Here is a 25993-nt window from a genome sequence, read left to right on the forward strand (position 1 = left end):
AGTTTCGCTATTCGTGGCATTTACTTTTTTTTTTTTTTTTTTTTTTTTTTTTTTTTTTTTTTTTTTGTCCATTTCTATCAACAGCAAAGCCGATTCAGTCCTTTTAAAATTAATTAATTAATGTACTTAATTTCTGCCCTTTAGTCAGAGGACAGCAGGTTGCATACAGGTAATAACACCAAGTTCTATGTCCACCCTGAAAGGAGAACAAATGTTTTTGGAACAATTTTACCTTGTTTATAAGGCAGGCCCTCAGGAGGAAAAATATATTTGTGTGGACTTCATAGTTACAGGAAGAAGAATATACAATACTAAATTGTTTGGGAAACAAAGGACTTGGAGAAAGCTGGCCCTGATTACAAGCTCTGATGAACAGATCTTCTGCATCCTCTTTTGTACATTCATGTACAACAGATTGGAGCTGCTGGTGTCCACGTATGGCAAAGGAAAGTTTCTTCAAAGAAAACTGTATTTCATGTAAGGCACATAAATCTGATCACAGTAATTGGTGCATGCATAAAACCCAAGATTGGGGATTCAGTAAGTGCAGCTCACCTTCTACATCCTCAGTAGTCTTTGTATTCTACTTCCCAAAATAAGGCCTCCATTTCAATACTGAACTTTCCACTTAAAACAAACAAAGAAACAAACAAAGAAACAACCCAAACCTAAACCCCAAGCTATTGTTCTAGCCCCTGCACTGGATTTCACCTAAGCACCAGATTTGACAGGGATTTGGGGATTTTATTTTGCTTTTTTCCTCAGGTACATAAGAATCTAACCTAAAGCTGACTAGCATTTTCCCACACATCTACACTGAGTCCACTAAGAGGATTAATAGCAGACACCAAGAAATAGGTTTTAAACATCTCTTAAGAAATAGGTATAGAATTATTTTGACATGGTTGGGAAATTAGAAATACATGGTAGCTTTTGATACTACCCTTCTTTTTTACAGGAATATAGCATAGTTATATTTAGCTTGGTTCAGACTTATACACTGAAATTCAAATTGTATTGCTGAGCAAACATGACTTTTTGACCTAGAGATGAACACTGTTTCTTAGATGAGACTATCATTGTCCTATCAGAAAGAACAAAGACAGCAGCATGTCTCTTCATTTCACACATCTATAAGTATGGAAGAAACCTGTTCACCTGCAGTGGCCGAAAAAAAGATGCCATGATTCACAAAATACAGAGTAATTTATCAGTCTTTCCCATATCAAATAATGTCTTTTCTTATCTCGCTAGGATCATTGATATAACTGACAGTCAGTACTTTTTTGTTAGATCAGGGGGTTGAAATGGTCAGTACCTTTTTATTTTGTCCAGTGAGCAGATTTAATCATCAGGTGAATGCCTAAAACAGTAAGAAAGGAATTGTTTCAAGAGAATAAGAAAATGACCATGCTCCTAGTAATTTAGTCTTTTAGGTTTAAGCATGTTTACCTAATAATAAACATTCTTTGTAGATTCTTGATCCCGATTTCTAGGATTTCTATGTTGTTTATGGTCTGGATATTCAGAATATTACTTTCTACTGCTTTAAGTTCTGATGCTCCTGATGTTGGCTCCTCATCTGATCCTGTGGTGCCCAGCACCAGAAGTGGGACCAATTCCTCCACCCGTTTCTCATGCAGAGGTCTCCAGTAACCTGGAGCTGGGTTGATGAAAGCAGCTCTCATCTTTCTTGCTAACATCCCCTAAACAGCTTCTTTTCTCTCTTCTCTCTTCTTTCTACCTGTGTGGGGGGACACAGGAGGAAGTTCACTCAGGGCTGAACACGAGAGCAAACAGCCTTTGTACAGCTCAAACTCAGGCATTTAACCTCATTTAACCTCAGGCATGGCATTGTTTGCACTGCTAAAGGAAACAAAAGTGGTTACCAGGGGGTTTGCCTTCTGTGCCTGTGGACACAATCCCACAGAAAATTCACTTCTCCAGGAAAGCAAACCTAGAACAGCAACAGACGTGGGAGATGAAGAGAATGATAAGTGGAGAGTAGTTGTTGTCTTTATAGAAAGGACATAGGATGTGAAGTTTGAGGCACAAACTTGAGGGGGCTACCAGGAAATAAAAGAAAGAACAAAAGAAAAAGAAGTAATAGAGGCGAAAGAAAGAGGGAACAAAGAAAAAGATTCCTCCCAGTGGCAGGACAGGAAAAGCTCCTGAGCTGCACTGGTTGGAGCACCAGCCATGGGGTACTGCTGTTTTTCTGCTGTTTGCCATCCCTCACATATGCACATTTTGGGAAAACCTTTAATTTTATCGAACAGTGATAATTCCTTTAGCTTACAGTGCTTAGGCCTCTATTCATGTGTGCAAATGGTTATCTTAGCCTTAGAAACTGTGGGCCTCAGCAATTCTTCTGGAAGGTGATTTAAATATGCAGAAGAATTGGCAGGAACATTTAGCACGTCTGTATGAGTTTTGGGGAGATGTCGTAAGTCTGAATCAGTTACACAGATTTAAACTCATCTGTTCTCCCCTGCTACAGTGCAGGGGTCAGAAAAAGACATCCCCCTCATGCCCTGTGCTGAAAATAAAAATTATTCCACTTTCTCATACTGAAATTACAGTGTTAGTTTTATTCCCGACTTTTGATGACAAAATGATAATGACCTGATACAATTCGCACAATATTTAGAACTTGCTTGGAAAGTTTAGATTTAAAAGATTGCCTCCAACCTAACTATTCACATTTAAGTAATCTTCTCCAGAATAAGTTATTTACCTTTTTTCCATTTATAGTACAGGTTACATCCAAACTAGTAGTGGTTTTGAAAGCAGGTAGGCAAATAATTCCAATAGGTGAAATCTACATTTTTATACAGCGTGATGAGTCTAGCATGAGCACACCACCAATGTGACAGACATGATGTATACACAGTAAAAAGCAGTTTAAATCCAAGCATTTAAAAAACACATAAATTTCTATTCTTGGTATTAATATTACTATTTCTTTGATGTGGAACTGGAGAAATTGAGTCCATCCTGCTAACATTTGATAGACATCTGACATCCCCTGAATCTCAGTGTAGCTCTCCTTTTGTCTTGGTAGTTGGGCCTTTGATAAAATATGTATTCATGAAGCCAGAAGAAGCAGCTAACACATCATCTCACTATTAAAGATTTGTAAATATGTGAAATTGTAAACAGGCCTGTTTGCTTATTTGATTTCATTTAACAATGTCAAGTCAGTCATCAAGTCTGCAGTCTAACAAATGAGGGTTAGGTTTTCCTTCAAGAGGGAAACTGGGTGAAAATGGGTTTAGTTGTTGTAATGTCTTAGTTAATTCAACATCCAGAAAACATCAGTGGACAGTTATGAGTTCCAAACCACATAAAGTAGCATCCCTTATATTTTTATGTATCCTGAGGAGCAGCATGTCCCCCTGTGCTGTCACTAACAATCGTAATAATCACTCACAGGGGAAAAGCAATTCCTGCAGAGAGCTGTCAGCCATCACCATCAGTCCTTCCTCGAGATACTCAAACACAAGGAGAAAACAACAACTGAACAACAATGGAAGCAATACCACACATTTGGTTTTGCTACTAAATGTTTTTGTGCCACAGCAATTTCTTTCTCAGACTGAAAAGGGAGCCAAATAAAGTTTTACTGCTGCCAATCATGCAAGGTTTTGAATGTCAGCACTGTAGCTGAAGCAGCATAAGCTGCTTTGCAGACAGAAAATGGGATATTGGGAGGAAAAGAGCAACTCGACATAAAGAAATAGGCCATTACAGTTTACAGCATTTAGGATTAACTGTGGTACCAACAGTTTAAAATGCAGCTTGTGTAAATCCTGTTTTCTGCTAAAGGGATATTGCTACTGCAAATAGGTACTTACAGGGAACATTTTCCTAGGCATGGCTTTGTTCCTAAAAAGTAAAAATAATACCAGCCTAATTAATGAAATACACCAAAAAATCAAGTCAGGACAATCCCATCCTGGGCAGACATCCAGCTCTGTATGTCAAAGCTGGCACTCTGAGCTCCCAGGATGCTCAGTTACCTTTGTAGTTTTTGGGGAGAATGGAATCCAAGTTCTTTTGTTTAAGCAGGTTGAATCATACAGTAGCAGTGACGTGTTAGTGATCCTTGAACTCTCCCTCCCTGCCTCCCTCCAATGCCTTTTCTCACAAGCACACACCACGTGTGGGTGGGATTCATTGGCCAAACTACTCTAGACCCAGACTGCTGCCCCACTGTGGAGCTGGAATCATATAAAGCAGTTATGTCAGGAGACTCCCCTTGGAAAATGAACATAAAACAAGGAAGCCTGTAAGGAGCAGCCCTTTGCCATGGTGCACAGGGTACCTCTGGCCTGAGGCCAGGAGTCCCTCTGCTCCCCTTGCCCATCCTCTGGAGCCGCTGCTCACCAGTCACACCTCTCTGCAAAGAATGTAATGCAGCACCCAGGCCCATGTTTGTTTTCATTTATAGTATCTTAATCTTTTGAACACTAGCACTGCATTTGAATTCAGCGTTATGGAAAAAATAACACCTTTTAACCTTATGCTCTTGATTAGGCACCCCTGGCTTGTTCAGGAGCTGCTGATAAAGGAGAATCTGGGTTTGTTGTGCTGTGATATACACTGGCACTTTCATCAACATGAAGAGAAATAGAGCAATGCTGATGCACAGAACCAGGCTGAGGGGAGGATGTTATTAAAACCAGTGAAATCCAAGTTAATGTGTTTCATAACAGACTCATCTGACAAAAATGTACTGGGACCTTGAGGCTTCTGTTAATTAAGAAGATAATTAAAAAGTTGTAAATGTAGGACCACTAGATCTGCAAGAGTTTATGAGGTGAATTTACAGCTCAATTAAGAATGAAAATTGAGGAAGCCCAACACCAGGCACTGCTTCTTACACAGAGAGCTGGGAGATTTCGGGAGGTTTGGAAACTGGAGAGGGGAAAACATAGGAAAAGGAAAATGGAAAATATTTACATCAGATATAAATCCTGTTCACTATTAAGACTTAGTCACCCATGTCAGGTACTATAAACTCTTTCCTCACACTGATTACCTGGTATGTGGAATAATCACACATGAAGAAATTGCTCATCAAAGCAGTGGGCCCCATGCTCAGGCCAGAGCCATTTCCCAGAAATTCTGAGCAGAGCTTTCAGGAGGTTCACATTTAGTCCTATTATTTCCCAAATCAAGTTTGCCAGATTTGTTACTCCCAGCCCAGAAGGTTTTTCTCCGTGGCTGCTGTATCATGCGGTATTATAAATTGTATTTGCCATCCAATCTCTGATTCAATTTTTTAGTGTAATTGAGCTGCTGGTTGTTACTGATCAGGTTGTTACAGATGTCCTCTCCTCTCTTCTCCTCTCCCTTTAACCATGTCTCTGCTGGCAAGGCAGCAGCAGGATGATCCACGCTGCCTGTGCTGATGGGAGGGAGCTCCTGGCCAGGCTGGCAGCCCCTTGCAGCTGTGACAGCTGTGACAGCTGTGACAGATGTGCTGTGTGCTGCAGAGGGCACCGAGCCACGGACACGCCAGCAGCCAGCCCTGCCCAGACGCTCCTGCACCGCTGCAGGACCAGGTCTTGGGACCCACAGTCCCCCTGATTCTGAGGTCCAACACCCTGCGCTTGCTGGATGGGATAAGGTGGCCTACAAAGTCTGTGCAGGCAGGCTCTGCAAGTTTCTGGAAACAGTATGTTCCTGAAAAAAATTTCAAAATTGAAGTAAATTTCAAAATTGAAGTCTTTTTCACACTGGTATTTACAATTATTCTATATGGTTCTCTTTCAGTGATCTTTCCCAGAATTTCAGAGCATGTGATTTCTGCCCAGTTAGATCTATATTAGCATTAATCAGTATTCTCTACGGCTTTACAATAAATGTTTTACACCATTTCTAGTTATTCTCTCTGAAATAATAATATAAAATACTTCTGTTGGAGCTGTCTACAGTTGCACTGGACTCATCTGACAGAAGGCCTTATGACCTGATCCAGACCCTAACATTTGTTTTATCAGGCTTTCATCAAAAATCTTTTTGCTTGCTTTCATCAAAACCCTTGTCTTAATGCTTCACTGAGGTGCTGAAACTCTAAACTTTACTACATCAACCATGACTGCAGTTAAGATGATAGTTTTGCTTTATAAATTAGACACTGAACAAAGCTATTTAAAAAATTTACTTTCTGGGACATCATGGGAAAATAAAAAAATCTGAAAATTTTTATTTTTAATACTAGCTCTGCAATGATATATCTGCTTCAGGAATGGCTTCTATTTCAGTTTATTATAATGGTTTTATATTAAAAAGTTCACCAAGAAGGCTAACATATATTTGTAGTAATAAATACGTATGGTGCTGAGCACATCAATGCTGCATGAGGCATTTTGCATCTCTGCAGATTTTCTTAAACATTTTTTCTCTCTTAATCATCTCTGATCAGTTATATTCCTGAAGTACAATATAAAAGAATATTTTAGCTTGAACAGATCAGCAATGCAGTAAAGAATTATGACTTAACCAAGCTTATTTTTAGCAAAGATCCGTGATTCTTTTCCACTGAGAATGTATTTGTAAAGACCATATTAGACTTCACTTCTGACTGAAAACATTAATTTATTCTTAGAAATATCTTATTCCCATTGTGTTCTCCTCCACCTCCTGCTGATTTTTGTTCCCATACTCTTTCCTTAGTTCATGTTATCCTGTTTCCATCAGACTTCTCCTATTCCCAAGCTCTAAAATCATTTAACCTTCCCATTTGACAGGGCCAAGGGTCTTACCCAGGATGGTGACAGTTCAGCTAAAACCTCTCAAACACAGTACTGGCAGGAGAGAACTGCAAAAGACCACAAGAGTTGAGATAAACCATTTTATGGGGCTGTTTTAAATGAGTGGATCATTCATATAACTTTTTCAAATTAGTTGGGTCATGCATATATCTTTTTTATGCCCCAGCCATAAAACCACACCTCTTCATGACAGCAGAAGGTTGTATGGAAGTCCAAGGCATAAACTTACTGGAGGAGGTGAGTTCATTTGTTGATAAAACACAGATCTTGATCAGAACACCTAGTCCCACTGGTTCCAATCACTGCAGCTAAAAGCAAACAGTTTCACCTTACAGAAGATTTTGTGGATCATATGCATGTGCTTTATAGGTGCCATGCCTGCTGGCACAGATGATCTTGGCATATCAATTGCTGTTTCTGTGTCCTTATTGAACAAAATACTTGCCAAAGACACACCTGCCTGTTTGTACAAGGGCTTCTCTCTACAGCCCTGCCTAGATTTAGTGCCTCTTGTCTTTATTTTATTGCCCTAAAACAGTCATGCCATGTAAGCCGTTATAGAGCAAAGCACGGACTTAAAGCTCATCTTGTTCCAATCCCCTGCCACGGGCAGGGACACCTTCCACTATCCCAGGCTGCTCAGAGCCCCATCCAGCTTGGCCTCGGACACTTCCACAGATGGGGCAGCCACAGCTTCTCTGGGCCACCTGGGACAGGACTTTACCACCCTCACAATAAAGAATTTCTTCCTTGTGTCTAAGGTAAACCTACTCTTTTTCCATTTAAAACCATCCCTCCTTGTCTTGTCACTACATGCTCTTGTCAAAAGTGTCTCTTCAACTTTCACATAGCAATTTTAGGTACTAAAAGGTGCTATAAGGTCTCACTGGGCCCTTCTCTTCTGCAGATTGAACAACCCCAACTCTCTCAACTTATAACAGAAAGTACTCAGGATTATTAATTATTAACAAATTATTTCTAAAATATTTTCTTACTCTTATCTTATTTACTCAGCACACTATCCTATACATAATAGCCAAAATATCTCCCCCAGATTTGCAAAGTAAATAGGATTTTAATTTTTTTAAAATAAAACTGTATTTTGACGCTTTGGGTTCTTCAGGGAGCCCAGAAGAAATATTAAGAAAAAATGCTCAAAATTTTCTCTTGAATTCTAGGAAACTATGAAACATACAAGGTATTTCTACTAGAAATCCTTGTTCTGATCCAAGGCTGCATTTATTTTCTCAATTCTTGTTGCTAAAAATGGGCATTATCATGACAGCTGCTTAAAATGATTCCTGATGGCCAAATAGTTTTTCAAAGGTCTAGAAAAGACATATAGATAGAAAACTAATACAATCATTAGCCTTGTCCAAAATTCACCCAAGATTCTCCAAGCAATCCATAAATGACTAAGAAAATACTTTTGACGCAATACTGGACCTTGACACATGCACTGTGATATTTCCTTTAGAGCCTTGGGCAACGTGGTGTAGTGAAACCTCCCATGGCAGGGAGGTGGAACTAAGTGGTCTTTAAGGTTTCTTCCAATCCAAACCATTCTGTGATTCTATGATCTGGGGGGGATAAGGGAGGGAGCAGAAAGAGAAAATGTCCATGGTCATTTCTAGATAGAAACAAGTATTTCTCACAGAGCAATGTCTGTAACAAAAGCTTGCGGGATGTTTCACGGTTTGGTCGTTGCTGTGTATCGGTTTTTCTAATACAAAACATCAGAAGTGTAAATAGAGCACTTACCTAATGTGACTGAAAACGAGAAAAACAAGTCCTTCAAGTGAGTATCTTAAAGTGGAAAAGCACAACAAGTTAATGAGTCCAGATGAGATGACTTGCAGGTAACTTTTCCTTCAATACTCAACTTGAGTTGGATTAAACTAGGATTTTTGATTCTAACGTAGAACATACCATTCTAATTGAAAAGAAACCAACACAACTGAGGGTGAAGGAGGACCCTCAGGTTTTTGTTTTTTTTCCAAACAGCTTCACTTAGACAACTCTATTAGAAAAGGTGCATTTTGGACCATTTCCAGGTTTATCTAATCCAATAACCAAATCAACAAATTGAGACAAAAATAATTTCTTTTTTTAATGCAGACAGCAAAGTCTATGAAGAGAAGTACTTTTGCATCCACCAAATTATCAGACAACCAAAGAATCTCAGAATTTACAGCAACTCGGTGTCTTCACTCTCATACAGGAGATGTCTGATCTTCCCACGGGTAAAACAGCTCCTCGCCATGTGCTGGTGCCACCTGGGTTTGTGGCACTACAGGGGATTTCCCCCCTCTGTGGCACTACAGGGGATTTCCCCCCTCATGACATGACCTTTTACCATAGAAACCTTCTCCTTTTTAGGTACAGCACCACACAGCATTCTCCTTTACACATGGCACCTTCTGTTTCTGCAGAAGGTGGGGAGTGTCCTCTGTCCAGCTGCAGAAGCTGAAGAGATGCTCCAGATGCAAAAAAACTAGGTTGGGTACTGACCAGAGGTGCTCACTTTGTGGTGGACTGTATTCTGCCCGTGCCCTGACCAGATCTCATTAAATAACCAATAGTCCAGCTGTAAATCGCAGGCAATAAAGATAATCCACTATTGTGCGGCAAAGGTTTAATATCAGACAGAGAAAATAAAATCCTTCGGTTAACGGTAGAACTTAATTAGAGGTTAAAGGTATGCTGAACTTCCATCAGCGTCCTGGGTACAGCTTATGCTGTGTGAAAGGCTAAATACTGTCATAATGAACTGTTGCTGCCATCTACTGAACACAAGGAGTGTGAGCTACACAGACTTACAGTTTGGCTACTGATCAGAAATATTTTCTTGGCTGGATTAACAAAAACTTCTGTTTCTTTAGAGCAATCTCGTTTCTTTCTAGATGATATCCGGGACATAAATTTCCTTTAGAAAAACCTTGTGACCCTTTGGGAGATTCTGAATTCTCCTTTGGGAGCCACTCCTAGTCCATGGGGGAACTGTGAAATGTAGCTCCCATAACATGAAACACACTGCCATTAATAAGAAAGAGCAATTAGTTAGAGCTGCAGGGTATAAAGATCTTAGAACACATTAGCTCTTCTTTAGCAATATCATGCAAAATCCATAAACTCTGCTGAGGATGGATATCTGCCCTGTGTGGCAGCTGTGGTTTAGCTGAGTGACCTCCCATCTGGAAAAGCACTGGCATTGGCACTGCATTTCCACCAGGATGCTGAAGGGTGGCACGGAGGGCAAGCAGGCTGCTGAGGGAGTTGTAAGCAACAAGAGCTATCCCAGCCCCACTGCTTCTTTTATCCAGGGGATGAACCTGCTCTTGTATGTCCCAGAAGCTGCCTCTGAGTGTAAACAGAGGCATTCAACATACTCATATACATACATATTAACAGCAAAAAACCTCTGTATTAAAACAAAAAACAGCAACAAAGTCACTAAAGTGCAAGAAATCCAATGTTATCATCTGGCTGAAATTAACTGAAAATTATATGCACATATTGCTTACCTACAAGGTATATATATGGACACTCACAGCCAAACTCAGCCCTGAGGGTAAATAAAACCTTATTTTGTGTTGAGTTCAATAAGGCTGGACATATTTGCTTAGAGACATCTTTGGCTTGTTAGGGGCCAAGAGAACACTGGAAATTGCAGTGGGAAAAGTGGAATATAGCTGGGGATCTTGCTGATCTTAAGGCACTGAATACAGTCAAATGTTCAGACACACACAGCTCAGTAACAGTGCACGAGAGCCAAGATTATGGGCTACAAGAGCAGTGACTTTGTCTAAGATGGCAAAGGGATTTAAAGAGAAAAAAAAAAAATAATCTGGTTCTTTTCCTAAGCCTACAGTCAGGCACGTGGGAGCCGCATTTGACAGAACGACACCAGTGTGAGATTAGCGAGAAGAGCAAAAAGCATCCCGTATTCATCTGCAAATTCTGTGTTCCTCTGCAAATTCCGGGACTTCCACACGAGGGAGCGTCTTGCCCACGAAGCTCGCAGGGCGCTTCCTCCTGGGAGAGGCGGCAGCCGCGGCTCCCTGCGAGCCCCCAGCTCCTGAGCCTGATTGCACCGCTTCGAGTCACAGCGAGAGCCAGAAGTGAAATGGTTAACAATAATGATGATTGTCAGAGCTTGTTAACCACAATTATTTCCAAGACATATGTAAATCTGTATAAATACCTAAGTGTGGTATATAATCTAAAACATACTGTTTAAATCTATAAGCATTCCTGAGTTAATTTCACTATGGGAACGTTAGTTGCAACTTCCTGACTTCACTGTGTTTGAATTCATATCCATGAACATTAATTTAAAATTAGTCTAAATATTTGTTGAGAAGTAATCACCTGATAAATTTAGCTCTTTTTCATTTTTATGAATTATTCATTATCTCCTCTCTTTCCGTTGATGTGTTGGTTGTTTTCAAGAATTGAATTACTGGTTGGCACTAAAAAAAAAAAAAAAAAAAAAAAAAAAAAAAAAATCCAGCATTTCTAATGATTTGTAAAATATTCCCCTTAGAAACTTGACTGATGACTACGAGTGGAATTGGGTTTGCCACCAATATTTTATGGTACTGGTTTGCCACTTGAAGGGAATTTTTCAGAGGCATAAGCAATCTCATTCAGCAAATAATTTGCAACAAAAAATTCTGTTTCTGTCTTGCATATATATCATTCCTACAAAGGAAGTTTGTATTAGCAAAAGTTGGTGAAAATGTTTGGGAACAGTATGATGAGGTGTGGCTGCAGGAATGAGCAACCATGTGAAAATGCTGAACTGAAAAATGCTCCTTCTGCACAGTCATCATAGAAAATACCTGAGCTTGCCAAAGGAAAAGAATAACTCTATTCTAGGATAGCCTCAGGCAAGTCTGAATGAAAAATTATCAGCCACCAGATATTACAAAGAGGAACAAATCTTTTCTGGAAAGCCTTGAGTAGATGGCAGCAAGGATCCTCAGCACTGGCAAGTACAAAGGGAAGTGATTTGGGAGCCTCTAGCACACAAAAGACCGTCGTTCAAACTTTATTTATGGCCTGCCTTCAGTGCAAATAGTGGAAGACCAGATTTTCAGAATAGAACTTACATTCCCAAGTCTAGGGCTGAAAGCCTAATTTCTGGCTGCCACTCATTAAAACAATCTTTGTCACAACATTAATTTACTATCAAACAAAACTTCCATTCTTCCAACTCACTGAAACAGATAACATCTTGAACTTCCCATTGGGTATGTCTTTATATTTGTTACTTTCAAATCAGTTTGCTACTATTAATTAAATAGCAAATCAGAAAATTACTTCTAAAATTATAAAAAAGCAAAACCCCCAGAACACACCCTCATGTGGTTAGTAACTGGTACCAGCACTTGCAAAACATCAAAGGCTTCTCTAAACATAGACTTTCATCAGTGATGCTGTAAGCCTTCATCTAATCTTTCATGATTTCCCATGCAGGAACATCAAAAGAGAAAGAAGAGAATAGCACTGTTCCAAAGCAACAGTGCTCTGTGTGAAAAGTATGTGTTTAGCTACAGCACATATAAAATATAAGTGAGAAATTATTTACATGAGACATATTTTAATAAACATCATAATTAGCTCCCTGTCTTTTCATATAAGGAACACAGATTTTTACAGTTCAAAATAATGTCCAAAGCTCAAGCGATTTCTGGAAGAAAATGAAAAAGAATTAGAAATGTATAAGCCTTCAAAGCAAGGAGATCAATTTATGTTCATTTTTACCTACCGAAACACATTCTGCATATTTCATTGTTTCTGTCATCTTGTTATAATCCATCCAAAGAATTTTCAAAGAACATTAAGTCCTACAAATAAACAAACTGTGAATTAGATATGAAAGGCACAAAAATGCAAAAATTACTATCAAAAGCCTTACTTGTAGGCTTTTGTCACATAAAGTATTTATATTAGCCAATCACTTTTTAACACTGCCACTGAGAAACAGGGGTTTTGGAGGGGACAATCCAAAAATTTTAACTATCATTTCTATCCTGCTAAAAGCAAAATTTCTAAATTGTTGTTGGAATTTTAAAGCAAACACTTTTCAGTGAATAATTTAAATTGTATTATAATTTTGGTTTATAGTCTCTGATGTAAGTATCACAGATGATTTTGAAACCATTTCATGTTCACACAATTACGTTGGCAAAAGAGTTACACAGCAAATATCAATTTCTAATTCTAGAAACATGCATCTTCACTTCTCTTTACCCCTACTACTGAGTATTCTCCTTCTCATATAGTTCTTATGGTTATCTTCATGGGAGAATTTTTGTAGGAATTTTCATATGACCTGAAGGTCTTACATACAACACTCAATGGAATTGTTGAATTGGTTTGAAATTACCATTAGAAACAACATAACTTTTTTGGGTTTTTTTTGATCCATACACTTGGTCAAACAATAAAGGGTGTGGAGGAGTTTGGCAGGTTTGACATGTATGTTGAGATTTGATTCTGCCCTACAAAACATTGAACTGCATGTGTAATGCTATTCAAACAGTTTAATAAACAAAAATTTAGGAACATTAAAAAAAGAGCAGATATAAAAATTAAAATGTTTTAGCTAATTTATCTTTTAGATATTGGGTTTGCACTTCTGCAGCTCTCAGCTGACAGCAAGGGCCCCTTTGGCCCTGGTCTGCACATCCCCATAGGTCTGCCGGTCCACCTTGCAGACTTACAATGAGGAAACAAGCACCAATCATGACTGCCTTGATCCTCACGTCGAGATCTACAGGGACCTGGATCCCAAAGTTGGCGGTGTTGGTGAAGACGTTGTTGACAAATCCAGACCAATACTTGGAAATTTTGCCGATCGTTGTCATCTCATTGAGAGCTTTTACCTGCACAAAGGAAAAACAGGAACAGACATAAATGTAAACAAATCAAGTGCACACTGATGACATCTCCACAGAATTAATGACTGTGTCCTGACATGCTGAGTATGCTATAGTTGTCAGGTTCTCCTTTTATTCTTATTGCTGCAGTGTTCTATTAGTGTCAAATTTCCCTTTACGAGTGGCACGCAAGAAAGGGTCTCAAGTTTGGAAACATCAGCATCTTTAGAGCGGACAAAAAGTGGGAGAAAGCAATCTTGAATGTTGATTCCAGTTTTGCCTTTCTTTTATAAAGTTGTGGGTTTTTTTCCTCTCTCATGTTTTTTATATTCTCCTAGCCCCACTGCTGTGCACCACTGTCCCCTCAGGGGACAGGCATGTTCTCATCTATCTGCATGTTTCTTACAGCATACTGAACTTTCAGACAATACCCACTGGAGTCTTCTGATTTGGCTAATGAGTTGATAAGTTGATAAACCCTTATGATTCTTAATGAAGTCAAAGCACTGTTCACATCAGAAAACTCTCTTCAGGGTTTCTTCAGCTATCTCCCATTCTCCCTCTCACCTCAGAAATTTATTCATAGTAAAACTTTTAAATTGTTAACACTTGTACAAAACATACCTCAAAGTCAACATCTTCAAAACAGCCACAGGTTGCATATGGGCCAATTATTTTTAGCACATCTTCTTTACTTTCATTCTGTATAGTAAACTTTGGCAGAAAAGGGTCCCAATTCTGTACAACGTACCCAGCTACTGTACCTGGTGGGGACTGAACTTCCAACTAGCAAACAAAAGAAAACAACAAAAAATATTTTAGCTGATTTTATATTAATATATTTTTCCATTAGAGTGTGTTGTTTATATAATGACAAGATATTTATCCACTGAATATAGTAACATATCATTTTACCAAACATGGAATTAGATATTATAGAACTGTCTAATGGTGTTGTTAAATATAGGGGAAAATATGAAAATAAAAAGCTGAACCAGAAACCAGCATCTTACATATAATAAAAGACTTTATAAAAGCTATGAACTGGGGGAAAAAAATATTGTACTCGGGGAGTATCCTACAAGCTTATTTTAAGTAGCTGTGCTACCAAAGGGCCTTTTCTTTAAAAATCCTGACAAGGATAAGTGCTAAGAAGGTAAGTAGATGACCTAACCTGTAAAACATTTTCATAACACAAGAAAGATGTCTGAATAAGGAGAGTCAAAAAATAAGGAGGAAATATCTGATGCTCTACGAGATCCCCATTTTTCACTCCAAGCAGCTTACTTCCACGTTCTGCCATTTCCCAGAGATATATGGCCCCGAAGAGGCAGATCTGTGGAGTGAAGGCTCAGCCTCCTCAGAGATCTGCTTCCAAGTCCCAGCCATAGACCCCAGTGGCCTTCACAGAGTTTCCATCCTTCGCCCTGCTGGAGTTCAGTGGGCGATCTCTGCCTGTGTCACTGCAAGCAATGTTTTGGACTTGATTGGAGAGACATCACCAGCCACCAAAGCTTTGTGTGGGATGTCAGCAAAGCCAGGTCCCATGGAAAGGAGGAAGCACACCGGGAACAGAACTCGTTGTCTGTACCCAAAGGGCTCCCCCAGTTCCTGGGCTGGGGGGCTGTGAATTCCTGAATTCCTCCCTGCCACCCTGGAGGAGCTGCAGAGCGAGATGCTGGGACAAAGGGGGTTTGGGGCTCCCTCACCTGCTGCAGGAAGCAGGGGAAGCAGCAGCTGTTGCACCTCAGGGGTCGGATGACTCGGATCACCTCGCGGCCCGCGTTATCCGCGATCCTGATGGTGAACGCCCTGATGGGCGAGCACAGCTTGCGGTCAAAGCAGCCGTTCTCTTCCACTGCAAAGTAAACTCTTTGTCCCAAGGGGTTTTTTATCTCGTATTTGCTGGAGGTCTCTGTGCCAAGTATGGCTAACAAAGCAAAACAAGTAGAATGCTAACTTAATATAATCTTTGTTATTATTTTAGCGTAATGTTAGTGCACGTATATATGAGCATTTATTCTAGAAGTCTATGACAAAGATTGTTTAAAAAACTGTTTTGAAGTAGTAACACAAAGAAAATATACAAGTGTAAGGAAATAATAGTGCCAGGTCTGTATGTTGAAGGAATTAATTCAGACTTCGATTTGCTGTACACTAAAGTATGTATCACAACAGAGAATCCAGATCCTGAGTTTTTGGTTTGGGCTTTTTCTGGCTTTATCATCTGTGAAAAGTAGCATCCTGAGACTACCCCACCATAGAGACCTGCTGTCACCCAGCAGGTTATTTGACAACCAGGCCAAAACCATTTTGAATAGGAGAAATATATTCTATAGTATTTTACTGGTAGTAAAATTTTACAGTATTTAATATTTGTTCATTACTTTAAAACGCTGAGAAACTTTATAATTAGAAAATCTTTTGCTTCTTATGTTTTCTGACCTTCGTTTCTCCATTTGCTTTGTTTCTCATAGTATGTTAATGATTGTTAGATAAATTTTTCCATGGAAAGATGGTTAAGGTTTAGTAATACTGAGAGGGAGGTGTCTGAGGGAGAGAATTTAGGACTGTTGTAGAGACAACTCATCCCTCAGTGGTTTGCTGCAGAACAGGCAAACAATAAAGTGAGCCTTCCCCACCCTATGACAGCATAACAGCCTGACACAAGGGCAGCAGGAAGGTTCACAGTGACTTCAGTGAGTTGGGGGCAAGACTCGGATGCCTTTTGGAGACACCCATGTACCAGCACTCTTAAAGGGTGACAAAGATTGCACCATACCTTCCAGAAGCTCCACTTGCTGATGAATAATTATCTGGTCCAGCTGCTTAAAAAAAATAAACCAGATGGTGGGTCTTGGATAGGTCTGGGGCTGCCAGTGGTCATGTGTCTATTTTTATTGCTCATCTCCCTGTAATTAAGATTTCTTTCCTTACAGAGGTGCACAGGTTTGGTGCCTGAAGGATATCTCATTGTATCTCAAATTATATCCCATCTCTATAATTTCTCTCTGAAATTATGGCTGAAGAATGTGACATTAGGTGATGTGGCCATGTAATTCACCCACACACTTGGAGAAAAATAATCTTCACTGGGGGAATAAGGAAGACAACAGCAAGAGAAAGCAGAATCCACTCCTGCTCCTGGTGCTCTCTTTGTCAGAAGGGAAGCTCCTTACCCCAAATCCAAGGTTGGTGCTGGGCACTATGGCAGTGCAGGAGTGAATGAGCCTGGGCTCAAGCTCAAAATGTGCAGTGGCCACATCCCAAAGGACCTTGCTGGACCAGCCCAGAAAGGCAATCAGGGGATGCCAACGATGGCACACAGCAGCTTTAATGCTCTGATCTCAGGAACACAAGCCCTGCACCCTGAATCTGGCAAATGGTCATGCCAGGGTAACAGAATGAGCAAAACAATGAAACACTCAACTGGCTGAAAATGTCTTTCCCCACAAGATGGTTATGCAGGAGAAAACCTGCTTGCCATGATACCTAGCTTTGCTGTGCTTTTCGTCCCTCTAAATTATTCTTTCTTGGAGAACACTTGTTAGCATTATAAAACCAACAAGATTTAATTTCAGTCTACCTTTCAGTTTTATGTGACTTTTTATGCCTGTTTTATGTGACAGTTTTAGGCTTTACCAATCTCTTTTCCATAATTTTTCAGTAAATTCCTGATGAGCAAACGCTTGGCACAGGGTTTTGCCATTACTCACAGCTGCAGGCACAAAGCACACAGCAACCTTCTGAGAGCACCATGCCACAGCTCTCCAGAGCCTGGATATTTTAAAATTGATAAATCTTGCCTCGTACGTATTCAAACTGTTGCAGACATTTGTCACTTCTAGTCAGTTCCTGCAGCTAGTTCAGGATGCAAAGAGAAGCTGGTAAAAAGAGAAACTTCCTTATCCCTTTCATTAATCTCAGAAATGTGCATGCCAGTAATTGAAATAATAAAAAATATTTAGACGTAAAAATATTTAGACGTAAAAATATTCTCCCAAGAATCTTTGCTCTTTGTTGTTTGGGTCTCATGAGAGAGCTCTTGGAGGCTCATGGGAAGGGCTCTGCTGATGGAAAGAGAATCAAAAAGTTAAAGATGGTAGAGCTATTTTAATATTTTAGGGTTTTTTTGATATGGATTTCTTTTTCCCATGTAGACTTTCACAGGGAAAAGAAAATTAATGACCCTGAATTGTTAAAAGCATTGAGTGATTTTGGTATATTTGTGTACTGTGCACAATGTATAAACAATGTTGAGACAATACAGCAATACCACTTGTTATCCTTGTTTTGCCTTTCACTGATTTCTGCAGGGCAGTTATTCTGATGCATTTTTATTGGGGTACTTCTGGATTGAGGGAATCCTGCACTTGCATTTGAAAGCACCCAAAGCCCTTTGGCTTAACAAGGGCCTGGTTCCCTTGAGCTCAGATATGTTAAAATTCCTTACACACAGCTAATTCTCAGTATTCAGTTCTGTGGGCATCTGATCAGTCTAACCAACTCTAAACAAAGGAGCTTTTGACTAAAGTAGTTAAACCTGAGTGGTGGCACAACATGCAGCTGAAGAACTCAGAAAATTCTTCTCCAAAATTTCACTTGTGTATTCCTGCTGTGGAAAAAGGTTAATTTGATTTTTGTTATGGACACTGAAGTACTCTTCAAGCTATGGCTGTAATCTGGAAGACAGTAATGAGGTTTAGGTAACTTTTTTCTGCAGGAAGTTATTAAAGAGTGATAGTCATAGAAAGCTGATGTGTTTGCTGAGGCAGCAGCAGTTTTCTGCCCTTCTCTGGTGCACCTCAGCTGATCAGAACCGTTCCTTCACCTGAACTCACCACAGGGTGTGGATCTGCAGAGTGAAATGTTGCTGGCTGGCCTTTACCTACAGGACACAGTTTTCTTTTCTCTCATCCAATACTTGAGTTGTTATTTAGAGTAAGGCTGTAGGGATCTCTCTGAGACTGACTAAATTTGGTTTCTTGTATCAGAGTCAAACATGTCATGGTCTTATTGAGAAATACATTCAGCTTTCTCAAATATAGTCAGTTATCTTGCCCAATCCTGCTGGAGAACGTAATTTCTATTTGTTCTTCTGTATTTATTCACAACCACACATAATCTTTCTTCCAGTGATGTAAGTCTATAAATTAAATATGTCTCTTTCCCACAGTTTGTTTACTCTCCTAGGCACTCAGTATGGTTCCCTCTCCGATAGTGTTGTTTTTATTCTACAGATAAAACAGATGGAGTCTTGTTTTAAAGGAGGTTCTCTATTCTCCATGCACTTCCAGTAGCACCTCTCTGTGCTTGTTTCAGTTTGGACCCACCTTTCCCCAGTGCACACAGCACCAGAATGAAACACAGTCTTTAAGAAATCTTCCCAGTGGCATAAATAATGTCTGAGTTCTGCTAGAAACATCTTCATTCAAGCGTTTAATTATGTGAAAATCTCTTAGTCCATGAGGATAAATCCCAAGGGATTGCCCTAGCAGCTGTGAATCCCACATGCATTCTGCAGGCAGCGCTCTCCCTGCTGGTGGGACCCCCTTTATGCTCCCATCCACCCTGAATGAGCCCCTTTCATTAGCCACACAGCCACTATGGCTTCAGCACCACACACCAGAACGTTCTGCACCACACAGAAACTGGAGCTGTGGGAACGTGCCAACCATCAGCACTTGCACACCTGCTTCCCACTTTTCAGACTGCAGAGAAAACTGAGAATTGTTAGCAAAGGCTGCAGAACAGGCCAAGAATAAACAGGAATGAGCTCTTCAGTTCCAGTTGTAGCTCTGAGAGTGACCTGCTCTTTTGTCTTAACGTCAGATGCAAAGCTTCTATAAAATGGAGTGATAGTATTTGCTTGCTTACATTGTCTGGGTAAATCTGAGGTGCAATTTGTGTTCGTACAGGAGCCTGAATATGTAACCTGCCAAGTACTGACTATCACAATCACTTTTAGATTAAAAAATGTAGCTTCCACGGTCTGTAAGCAAATGCTTGTGTAATTGACAACACATATCATCTTGTGCTCAGGCATCTTAAAATGAAAGACTTGCTTCTGAAGAGTCTCCCAATTTCATCAGCTATCTAGGTAACTCAGTTCAAAGTATAAAATACATTAAATTTCTGCTCCTATACAAAACTAGCAGAAATGTGTGCCTAAATACACATCCTGAGTGCAGTAAATACTTCCCAGCATCACCAAAATGCAAATACAGCAGAGATGTATCAGAATCATGATCTGACTATGCTGAGGGCCCGATTCTGTCCCTGCCCACACCAGGCAGGGCATGTGACACCTTACTCAGCATGTAAGAGTGTCAAAATCCAGCCACATGTAAAATGCAAACCTCAGTCAGTGTCAAAGCAGCAGCAGGGCGTGACCCTCCTGGTAAAAATATTCAGGAGAAGATGAAACTTCTGGAGCAGAGCTGCAGACCATCAGTGCTCTGAGCTCCAGGTGCTGAGAGTTTCACAGAGAAAAAGGCACAGCCACATGTTTAGCAGTAGGATGGAGAAGACTTAAGCATTAATTTTTCTTCCCCATGTATGACCTATTTCTCTGCCTCCATTTTCAAGCATTTTCTTCTCTCAGGCATTAGCACTTTCTTCCTCACACAGAGTTAATGCAAGTTTGTAGCCACTCAGACTTATGCTCATCTAATTTCTATAAAATGAATGGCAGCAGTGAACAAAAAGCTTCTTTATCCTATGTTCCTTATCTCATAGTAGTGTCAAACAACAAAAAAGCCTCTCCATCTCAACCAACCCCTCCCCCAAGAGGAAAAACCCAAACAACCTCATCCTCCAAGGTATCAAAGCAACATAAAAGGAAAACATAACAATTCTAACATTCAAAAAGATTCAGGACCTGGTTCAGGTACTCCAGACCAGGTGGCAAATTATGAGTGCATGATGTTTGCTTCCAGAGACTTGTTGGTTCAACAGGAGTATTCTGTTGAGGAATGTCAGAAGAGCCAGGGAGGTAATCCTTAAAGATTAGTTTGGTTTGTCCCTGAGATTCTGCAGAAAAGAAAAAAAAAAAAAGACAAAAAACCCAGAAACATCAGGACCAAGGAGCTGCTAGCTTCTTGAATCAAAGCTGGCACAATAACATCATTCTGCATGTGACTGTATCAGTACTTCAGGGCAGGAGTGGGGACCCAAAAGGAACCTCCTGGTGTCCCACACATCGAGCACTGATTGTAAAGCTGCCTTAGGATTTGCAAAAGGGAATCACTGCAAAGAGGAATCACTGCAGCTGAAGTTAAATCAGGAGATGTGTCTTGGAGGGCAACTGATCTGCTCTGACAGCTGGTGAGCACAGAGCCTGTGTGGCAAGGCTGGAGCTGGCCTGGACTCACACACAGGGTGGCCAGAAGCCCCTCAGCACAGGTTGCCCAGCTCTGCTCCCTGTGAGCTGCCCTGTGTGCCAGTGTGCCCTGAGCTGCTGAGGGCTGGCTCCCAGCAAGATGATTTCCAGCATCCTGAGGGCACCCATAATTTCTCTTAATTAGGGATAACCTTTCCAGGGATCTCAGATTCCCCAAGCTGGATATTACAACCCTGATATCAAAGTCTACACAGTCTCTTATAGTGTATTATTTATTATTATCTTAATGACTGGATCAGATATCATTATACTGTGTTTTCTGGTTTGCTACCACAAGTCCTTCAGGGCACAGTGATGGTGACTTTGGCCAGTGCTGTGAAGGTAATGAGAGCATTTACCTGTAAACCCACACTGCTCCACAGGCACAGGCACCATCTCCCACAGCACAGTGACCACCTTAATCACTGGGCTGCCAAAAAATTCCTGCTAGTTTTTCCAGGTACATTGTTCCTCAGCCTTCAGCAATACTGGTTCTGCAGGAACCAGGAAGAGCAAACTGAAGCTCTCCTCATCTAAATGGCAAATCCTTGTATTGAGCTGAGCCCCTGTGATTTGGCAGGAAAGCAGTCCCCAAACTGATCATTTTTATCTCATGTGTGACCATATACTTAGACACAATGGGGTTTGAGGTCCAGAAGGAATTTTGGCTCTGAGTCTCTTTTTTGCTGTTGTGGGTTTAAATGAGATTCTTTCATATTATTTGAACTCACTGTGAAAGATTCATCATTCAATCATATTTTGATCTTAATTTGTCTTTGCAGCCACTGCTTTCTTTCAAAGTCTGAGACCACAGGAAGAAGTAACCCCTTTGAATTTGTTGCTGGCTTTTAAAAATGTATAACTAGGTAATAAATATTTTATGTGCTCGTCTGCATCATTTTACCTCACAGGGTTCTGTTACTGCCGTAACTCTTGTTGTTACATGAAATGCCATGAAGTAGCCCAGTGTTAGTGTTATTCTTGAATAATAAAGAGGAAAAAAAGACAACAAATTGCAGTTCTGCCTGTCAAATTTTAAGCTATACAAAAAACAAACAGTAAATACATTAAATATTAATGACAATTTCAGCTAGTCTGACACTGTCTATTTTTGTGTAAGATTCCCATTTCATTACTAGCATGGAGAACCTTAAAAGTTACCATATGATACAGTCAGTATTCTGTACAAACATAATTTGTAGAGTTGCATGTTCCTGAAAGAGGTGAATTGTCAAGTTTCTTCATACTAAAACTATATTCCACACCATTACTATTCAACCATTTGTACTAACTGATAAACATAAAAAGTATGCAAAACTACATTTCTCTTATATGGCTAAAGCTAAACAAAATTTGAAACAAAAACTCCTATATTGCAAGAGTACAATAATGCTGTAAAACCTGCTTGCTCCTGTGCTCTAATGCAGAATGTCTTGAGTGTTTTGAGGGCAAGAAAGAGGGATAAAAACTTTGGCAAACCTAGACAGACATTGCTAAAACTCCCTGGGCCAACACATGCCTCTGCACATGCCAACAGAGTGACCTCCATGGAGTTGCACTCAGGAGAAAAAGAGATTTGTATCCTTCTGCTTAAACATTTGAAAACCTGGAGAAAATGAATGGCAAAGGCTGCTTAGATCAAATGCTGGATGTTTGCCCTCTGCCCTGTGTACTCAATGGCTACTGCTGTAGTCAGTGCATGACAGACACACCCCGAGAGGAGTAATCTGATTAAATTCAGTTATTATTATTCTTCATATGGAGTTATCAGATCTCTGGTCATTTTTGAATGTGAAAAGCATTTGCTGATGTAGTATTTTCAAAGTGAAATAGGGAAGAACTGTGCAAAAATAGTGGCACCTTTGGCTCAGTACACACCCTTGCCAGGCATTCTGTACCGACAGGTTTAAACACCAAGATACCAACATTAAATTTTCTGACTGAATGCAGAGGCAAACATTTTATAATGTATTTTATTCAAATAACATCCTACTATAGATTTTAGTCTCCTTAGGAGACTCTTGGATGCTGGATGCTGAAAAATTAAAGGTAGACAAAACAACTGTGCTTTGACTGATGTGGTTTTATCCTGAAACACTCATTTCATCAGGCTGCTGATTGCTGGAAACACATAAGACTGTAGTTTTCTCTAAACACGATCTAAAAATACCGTCTACAGATGCACTTACCTTGAGAAGCCATGAAGCTTCCTGAGTTACTTCTTCAAAGGAAGCCGGGTTAAAAGAAAAGGCTTTTCTTGTTGCAGCAAATAAAAAAAGGCGCACAGCATGCACCAAACTTCAGAAGGTGTCTGTGTCCTCGCTGTCGGCCGGCAGAGCGCGGAGGAGCGGCGCTGTCCGCCCCGCGGGAGCGCTGCGCCGCCCGCGGAGCGCTGCGGACCCGGCGCCGATCCGCCGGGGGAAAGAGGGAAAAGAGTTCAGCCAGCGCAGAGACAAAGCGGCAGCGAACCCACCGCCTAAACGAACATGTTGGACCTCAAACCCTGCTTTATTGCGTCTGTGTTTATTCGGAGAATACAAAGATTCTGGATTTGGTTTTGTGTTTCCACTTCTTCAGGCTATCCAGAGGAGCTAATGAAGTTGTGGACAGCTCATCCCTAAAAGTGTTTAAAACCCGGCTGGATGGAGCTCTGAGCCTGGTTTTAGGATCTAGGGAAAGTTGTGCCTGTCTACATCAGGGGGTTTGGAACTAGATTTAAAGGTCCCTTCCAACCCGTTCTATGCTTTCCCTACAGCTGACCCCAGTCAACATTTTCCACACACAAAGCAGAAAAAGCTGTCTTGGGTTTCTCACTGTATTCCATCCCTGTAACATTAGCCAGATGATGTCCTCCAAGGGATGTCATGCCTACACCCAGTCCCATAAAATCATCCTGTACATTCATTCCCACACCACCATGCCCCCTACCACTCACACCACGCAGGGTTCTGCTGATCCCAGTGAGGTGTTTGAACTGGGTTTGGAGAACTAAAACAGTCTGGCAGTGCTTTGCCCCAGACAAGCACTGTCCAAAACTGTGACATATATAATCACCCCCACTACACTGGGATGAAAAGATGAGAAGAAAGGAGAGTAACCTTCACTTACCAGCTCATATTCCTGTCTTGAGTGCCCAAGTTGCTGTGGGAATCATCAGGCAGATGTGATCTGCAGGCAGCTGTGATGCATGGCTGCAAGAATGGCAGAGCCTATGCACAGAGTCCAGCAGAGCAGAGGGAGGTGCTGGGGATCATTTTCTGTCCTCTTTGCTACTGCAAGTTGCACTGGTTTGAATCTGTCTTTAAGTATGGTTGAGCAGATTAAATTCCAGAGTTTACAGCACAGGAAGATGCAGATGAGGATTCTCTGAAGGAAGAATACAGAAAACCCCAAATTATAAAGAAGCTGATTTTTATAGACTATAGTAGCAAATGCAAGAGTCTCAGATCTACTTGTGGATTTGGCTACATGAAATTACCCAGGAGTTTATCACTACCTGCTTGAGAACTCCCTGGGTGCAGTGGCAAGCACAGGCCAGCCCAGGAGCCAGACCCTGCTGTGCTCAACCTGGGAACAACCAGAGAAGTGACAGAGACAAAGATTTTGATGACTGAAAAATGGGTACTGAACAAGTCCTTCTGGATTAGGAGGAAGTTTGACATAACTGGAAATAAAAATTAAGAATGACCAAAAGTTTTTCTTCGTTTCTCCCTGTCAAGGATGGGCTTCTTTGGAGCAGAGGCTCTAATCAAGAGAGCAGACACAAAGCCTAAAAAAAGAAAAAGTACAGGGAACTCTCTGGATAAATATAGTGAACCTATATTTTAAAATTATAGATGAGAATTCAAATGAGATGGCACTCATGTATCTATAAAAATTAATAAAGATTTAATTTACCTCCCAGAGAATTACAGGGCAAAAAAAGTCCCAGTAATTCTGTCAATGCATAAAACAATCATAATACATTAAGAAAAGTGCCTCAAACAGACAGAACACACTAAAAAAATATACTGAAAGAAGACATTTCAAACATTTTAAAAGGTTTTTTGAGAAGTCCAAGTGATTCATTTGCTGACCCAGAGGAGGACTCGGGCAGAGCCTGTGCTGCTCTTGGAGCTGCTGCTGCTGCTGCCCTGCACAGGCTCTGCCCAAGAGCTGCCCTGGCAGCACAGGCAGGCTCCCCTCCCTGCAGGAGCCAGGTTTCATTTTCCTACCACTCATGAAATAAACAATTCCTTGAAATAGTTCTGCCTCAAAGAATTAATTTTTCTGACATTATTTGCAAAATTGCAATAAATAGGTAACAGAAAGATATACAACTTGGCTTTAAGTACATTTTGTGGTTTTGGTTTCTTTCACAAATTTTCACATCTTTTACAATGCCCCCTTTTACCCCATTCCTATTGTTTTATTCCAAAGCAATAGTTTTAGTAGATTATATCAGTAGATTTCAGAAAGATTTGCAAATAGTCTTGCATTGCCATAAGTCCTTACAAGTAATACCACATATTTAATAATTTCTTTAATCTGAATTTCTGGTGTGCTAATTTTTTTAAATAAATACTCATATATTGGTCCAAATAGGCCACTGCCATGATTAAAAGCATTCTCACTAAGTCATCAGGCACATAAGACTTAATCATATTTATTCAGGCACAAAGACAGCCATTCTTTGGTGTCCTTTAGGTATGCACAGAAGGAACACTCAAGAAATGAGGACAAACATGTAAAGAATTGTGTACTGTACTTCTAACCATATTTTAAGGCCTTCAGGAAACAGAGCAGCAGCACTCAAAAGAGAATTTCACCAAGGCACTGAATTGGCCTTGAAGAAGGCCCAGGAAAGTGGTATCACTACACTGATCTACAGTCAGAGTGTCAGCACTAAAACAGAGTACACTGCCTTCCTCTGCATGAATATGCTGGGCATCTGAAACACAGTC

The 25993-nt window shown here is 40.4% G+C and overlaps 1 protein-coding gene across 6 annotated transcripts in view; it reads right to left on the reverse strand.

Annotated features, from left to right (window-relative positions):
- Positions 1–19: 19 nt before the first annotated feature.
- LOC110473888 (phospholipid scramblase family member 5) overlaps positions 20–25993 on the reverse strand; it is a 32335-nt gene continuing 6361 nt past the window's right edge. Inside the window, exons 2-10 of one of the 6 annotated variants that reach the window (XM_085587174.1) lie at positions 24159–24416; positions 23240–23442; positions 20550–20701; positions 16452–16494; positions 15379–15599; positions 14294–14455; positions 13514–13675; positions 12552–12634; positions 20–1740 (exon numbers count right to left, since the gene is read on the reverse strand). In XM_085587174.1, the coding sequence (XP_085443300.1) occupies positions 12596–12634; positions 13514–13675; positions 14294–14455; positions 15379–15599; positions 16452–16494; positions 20550–20701; positions 23240–23252 (792 nt within the window). In that variant the 5' untranslated portion in view covers positions 23253–23442; positions 24159–24416 and the 3' untranslated portion in view covers positions 20–1740; positions 12552–12595. The other 5 variants (XM_085587172.1, XM_021536814.4, XR_014957208.1 and 2 more) reach the window with 5 other exon arrangements.

The sequence above is a fragment of the Lonchura striata genome, chromosome 9 (genome assembly GCF_050655825.1).
Source record: "Lonchura striata isolate lonStrDom1 chromosome 9, ASM5065582v1, whole genome shotgun sequence".
Lineage (NCBI taxonomy): Eukaryota > Metazoa > Chordata > Aves > Passeriformes > Estrildidae > Lonchura > Lonchura striata.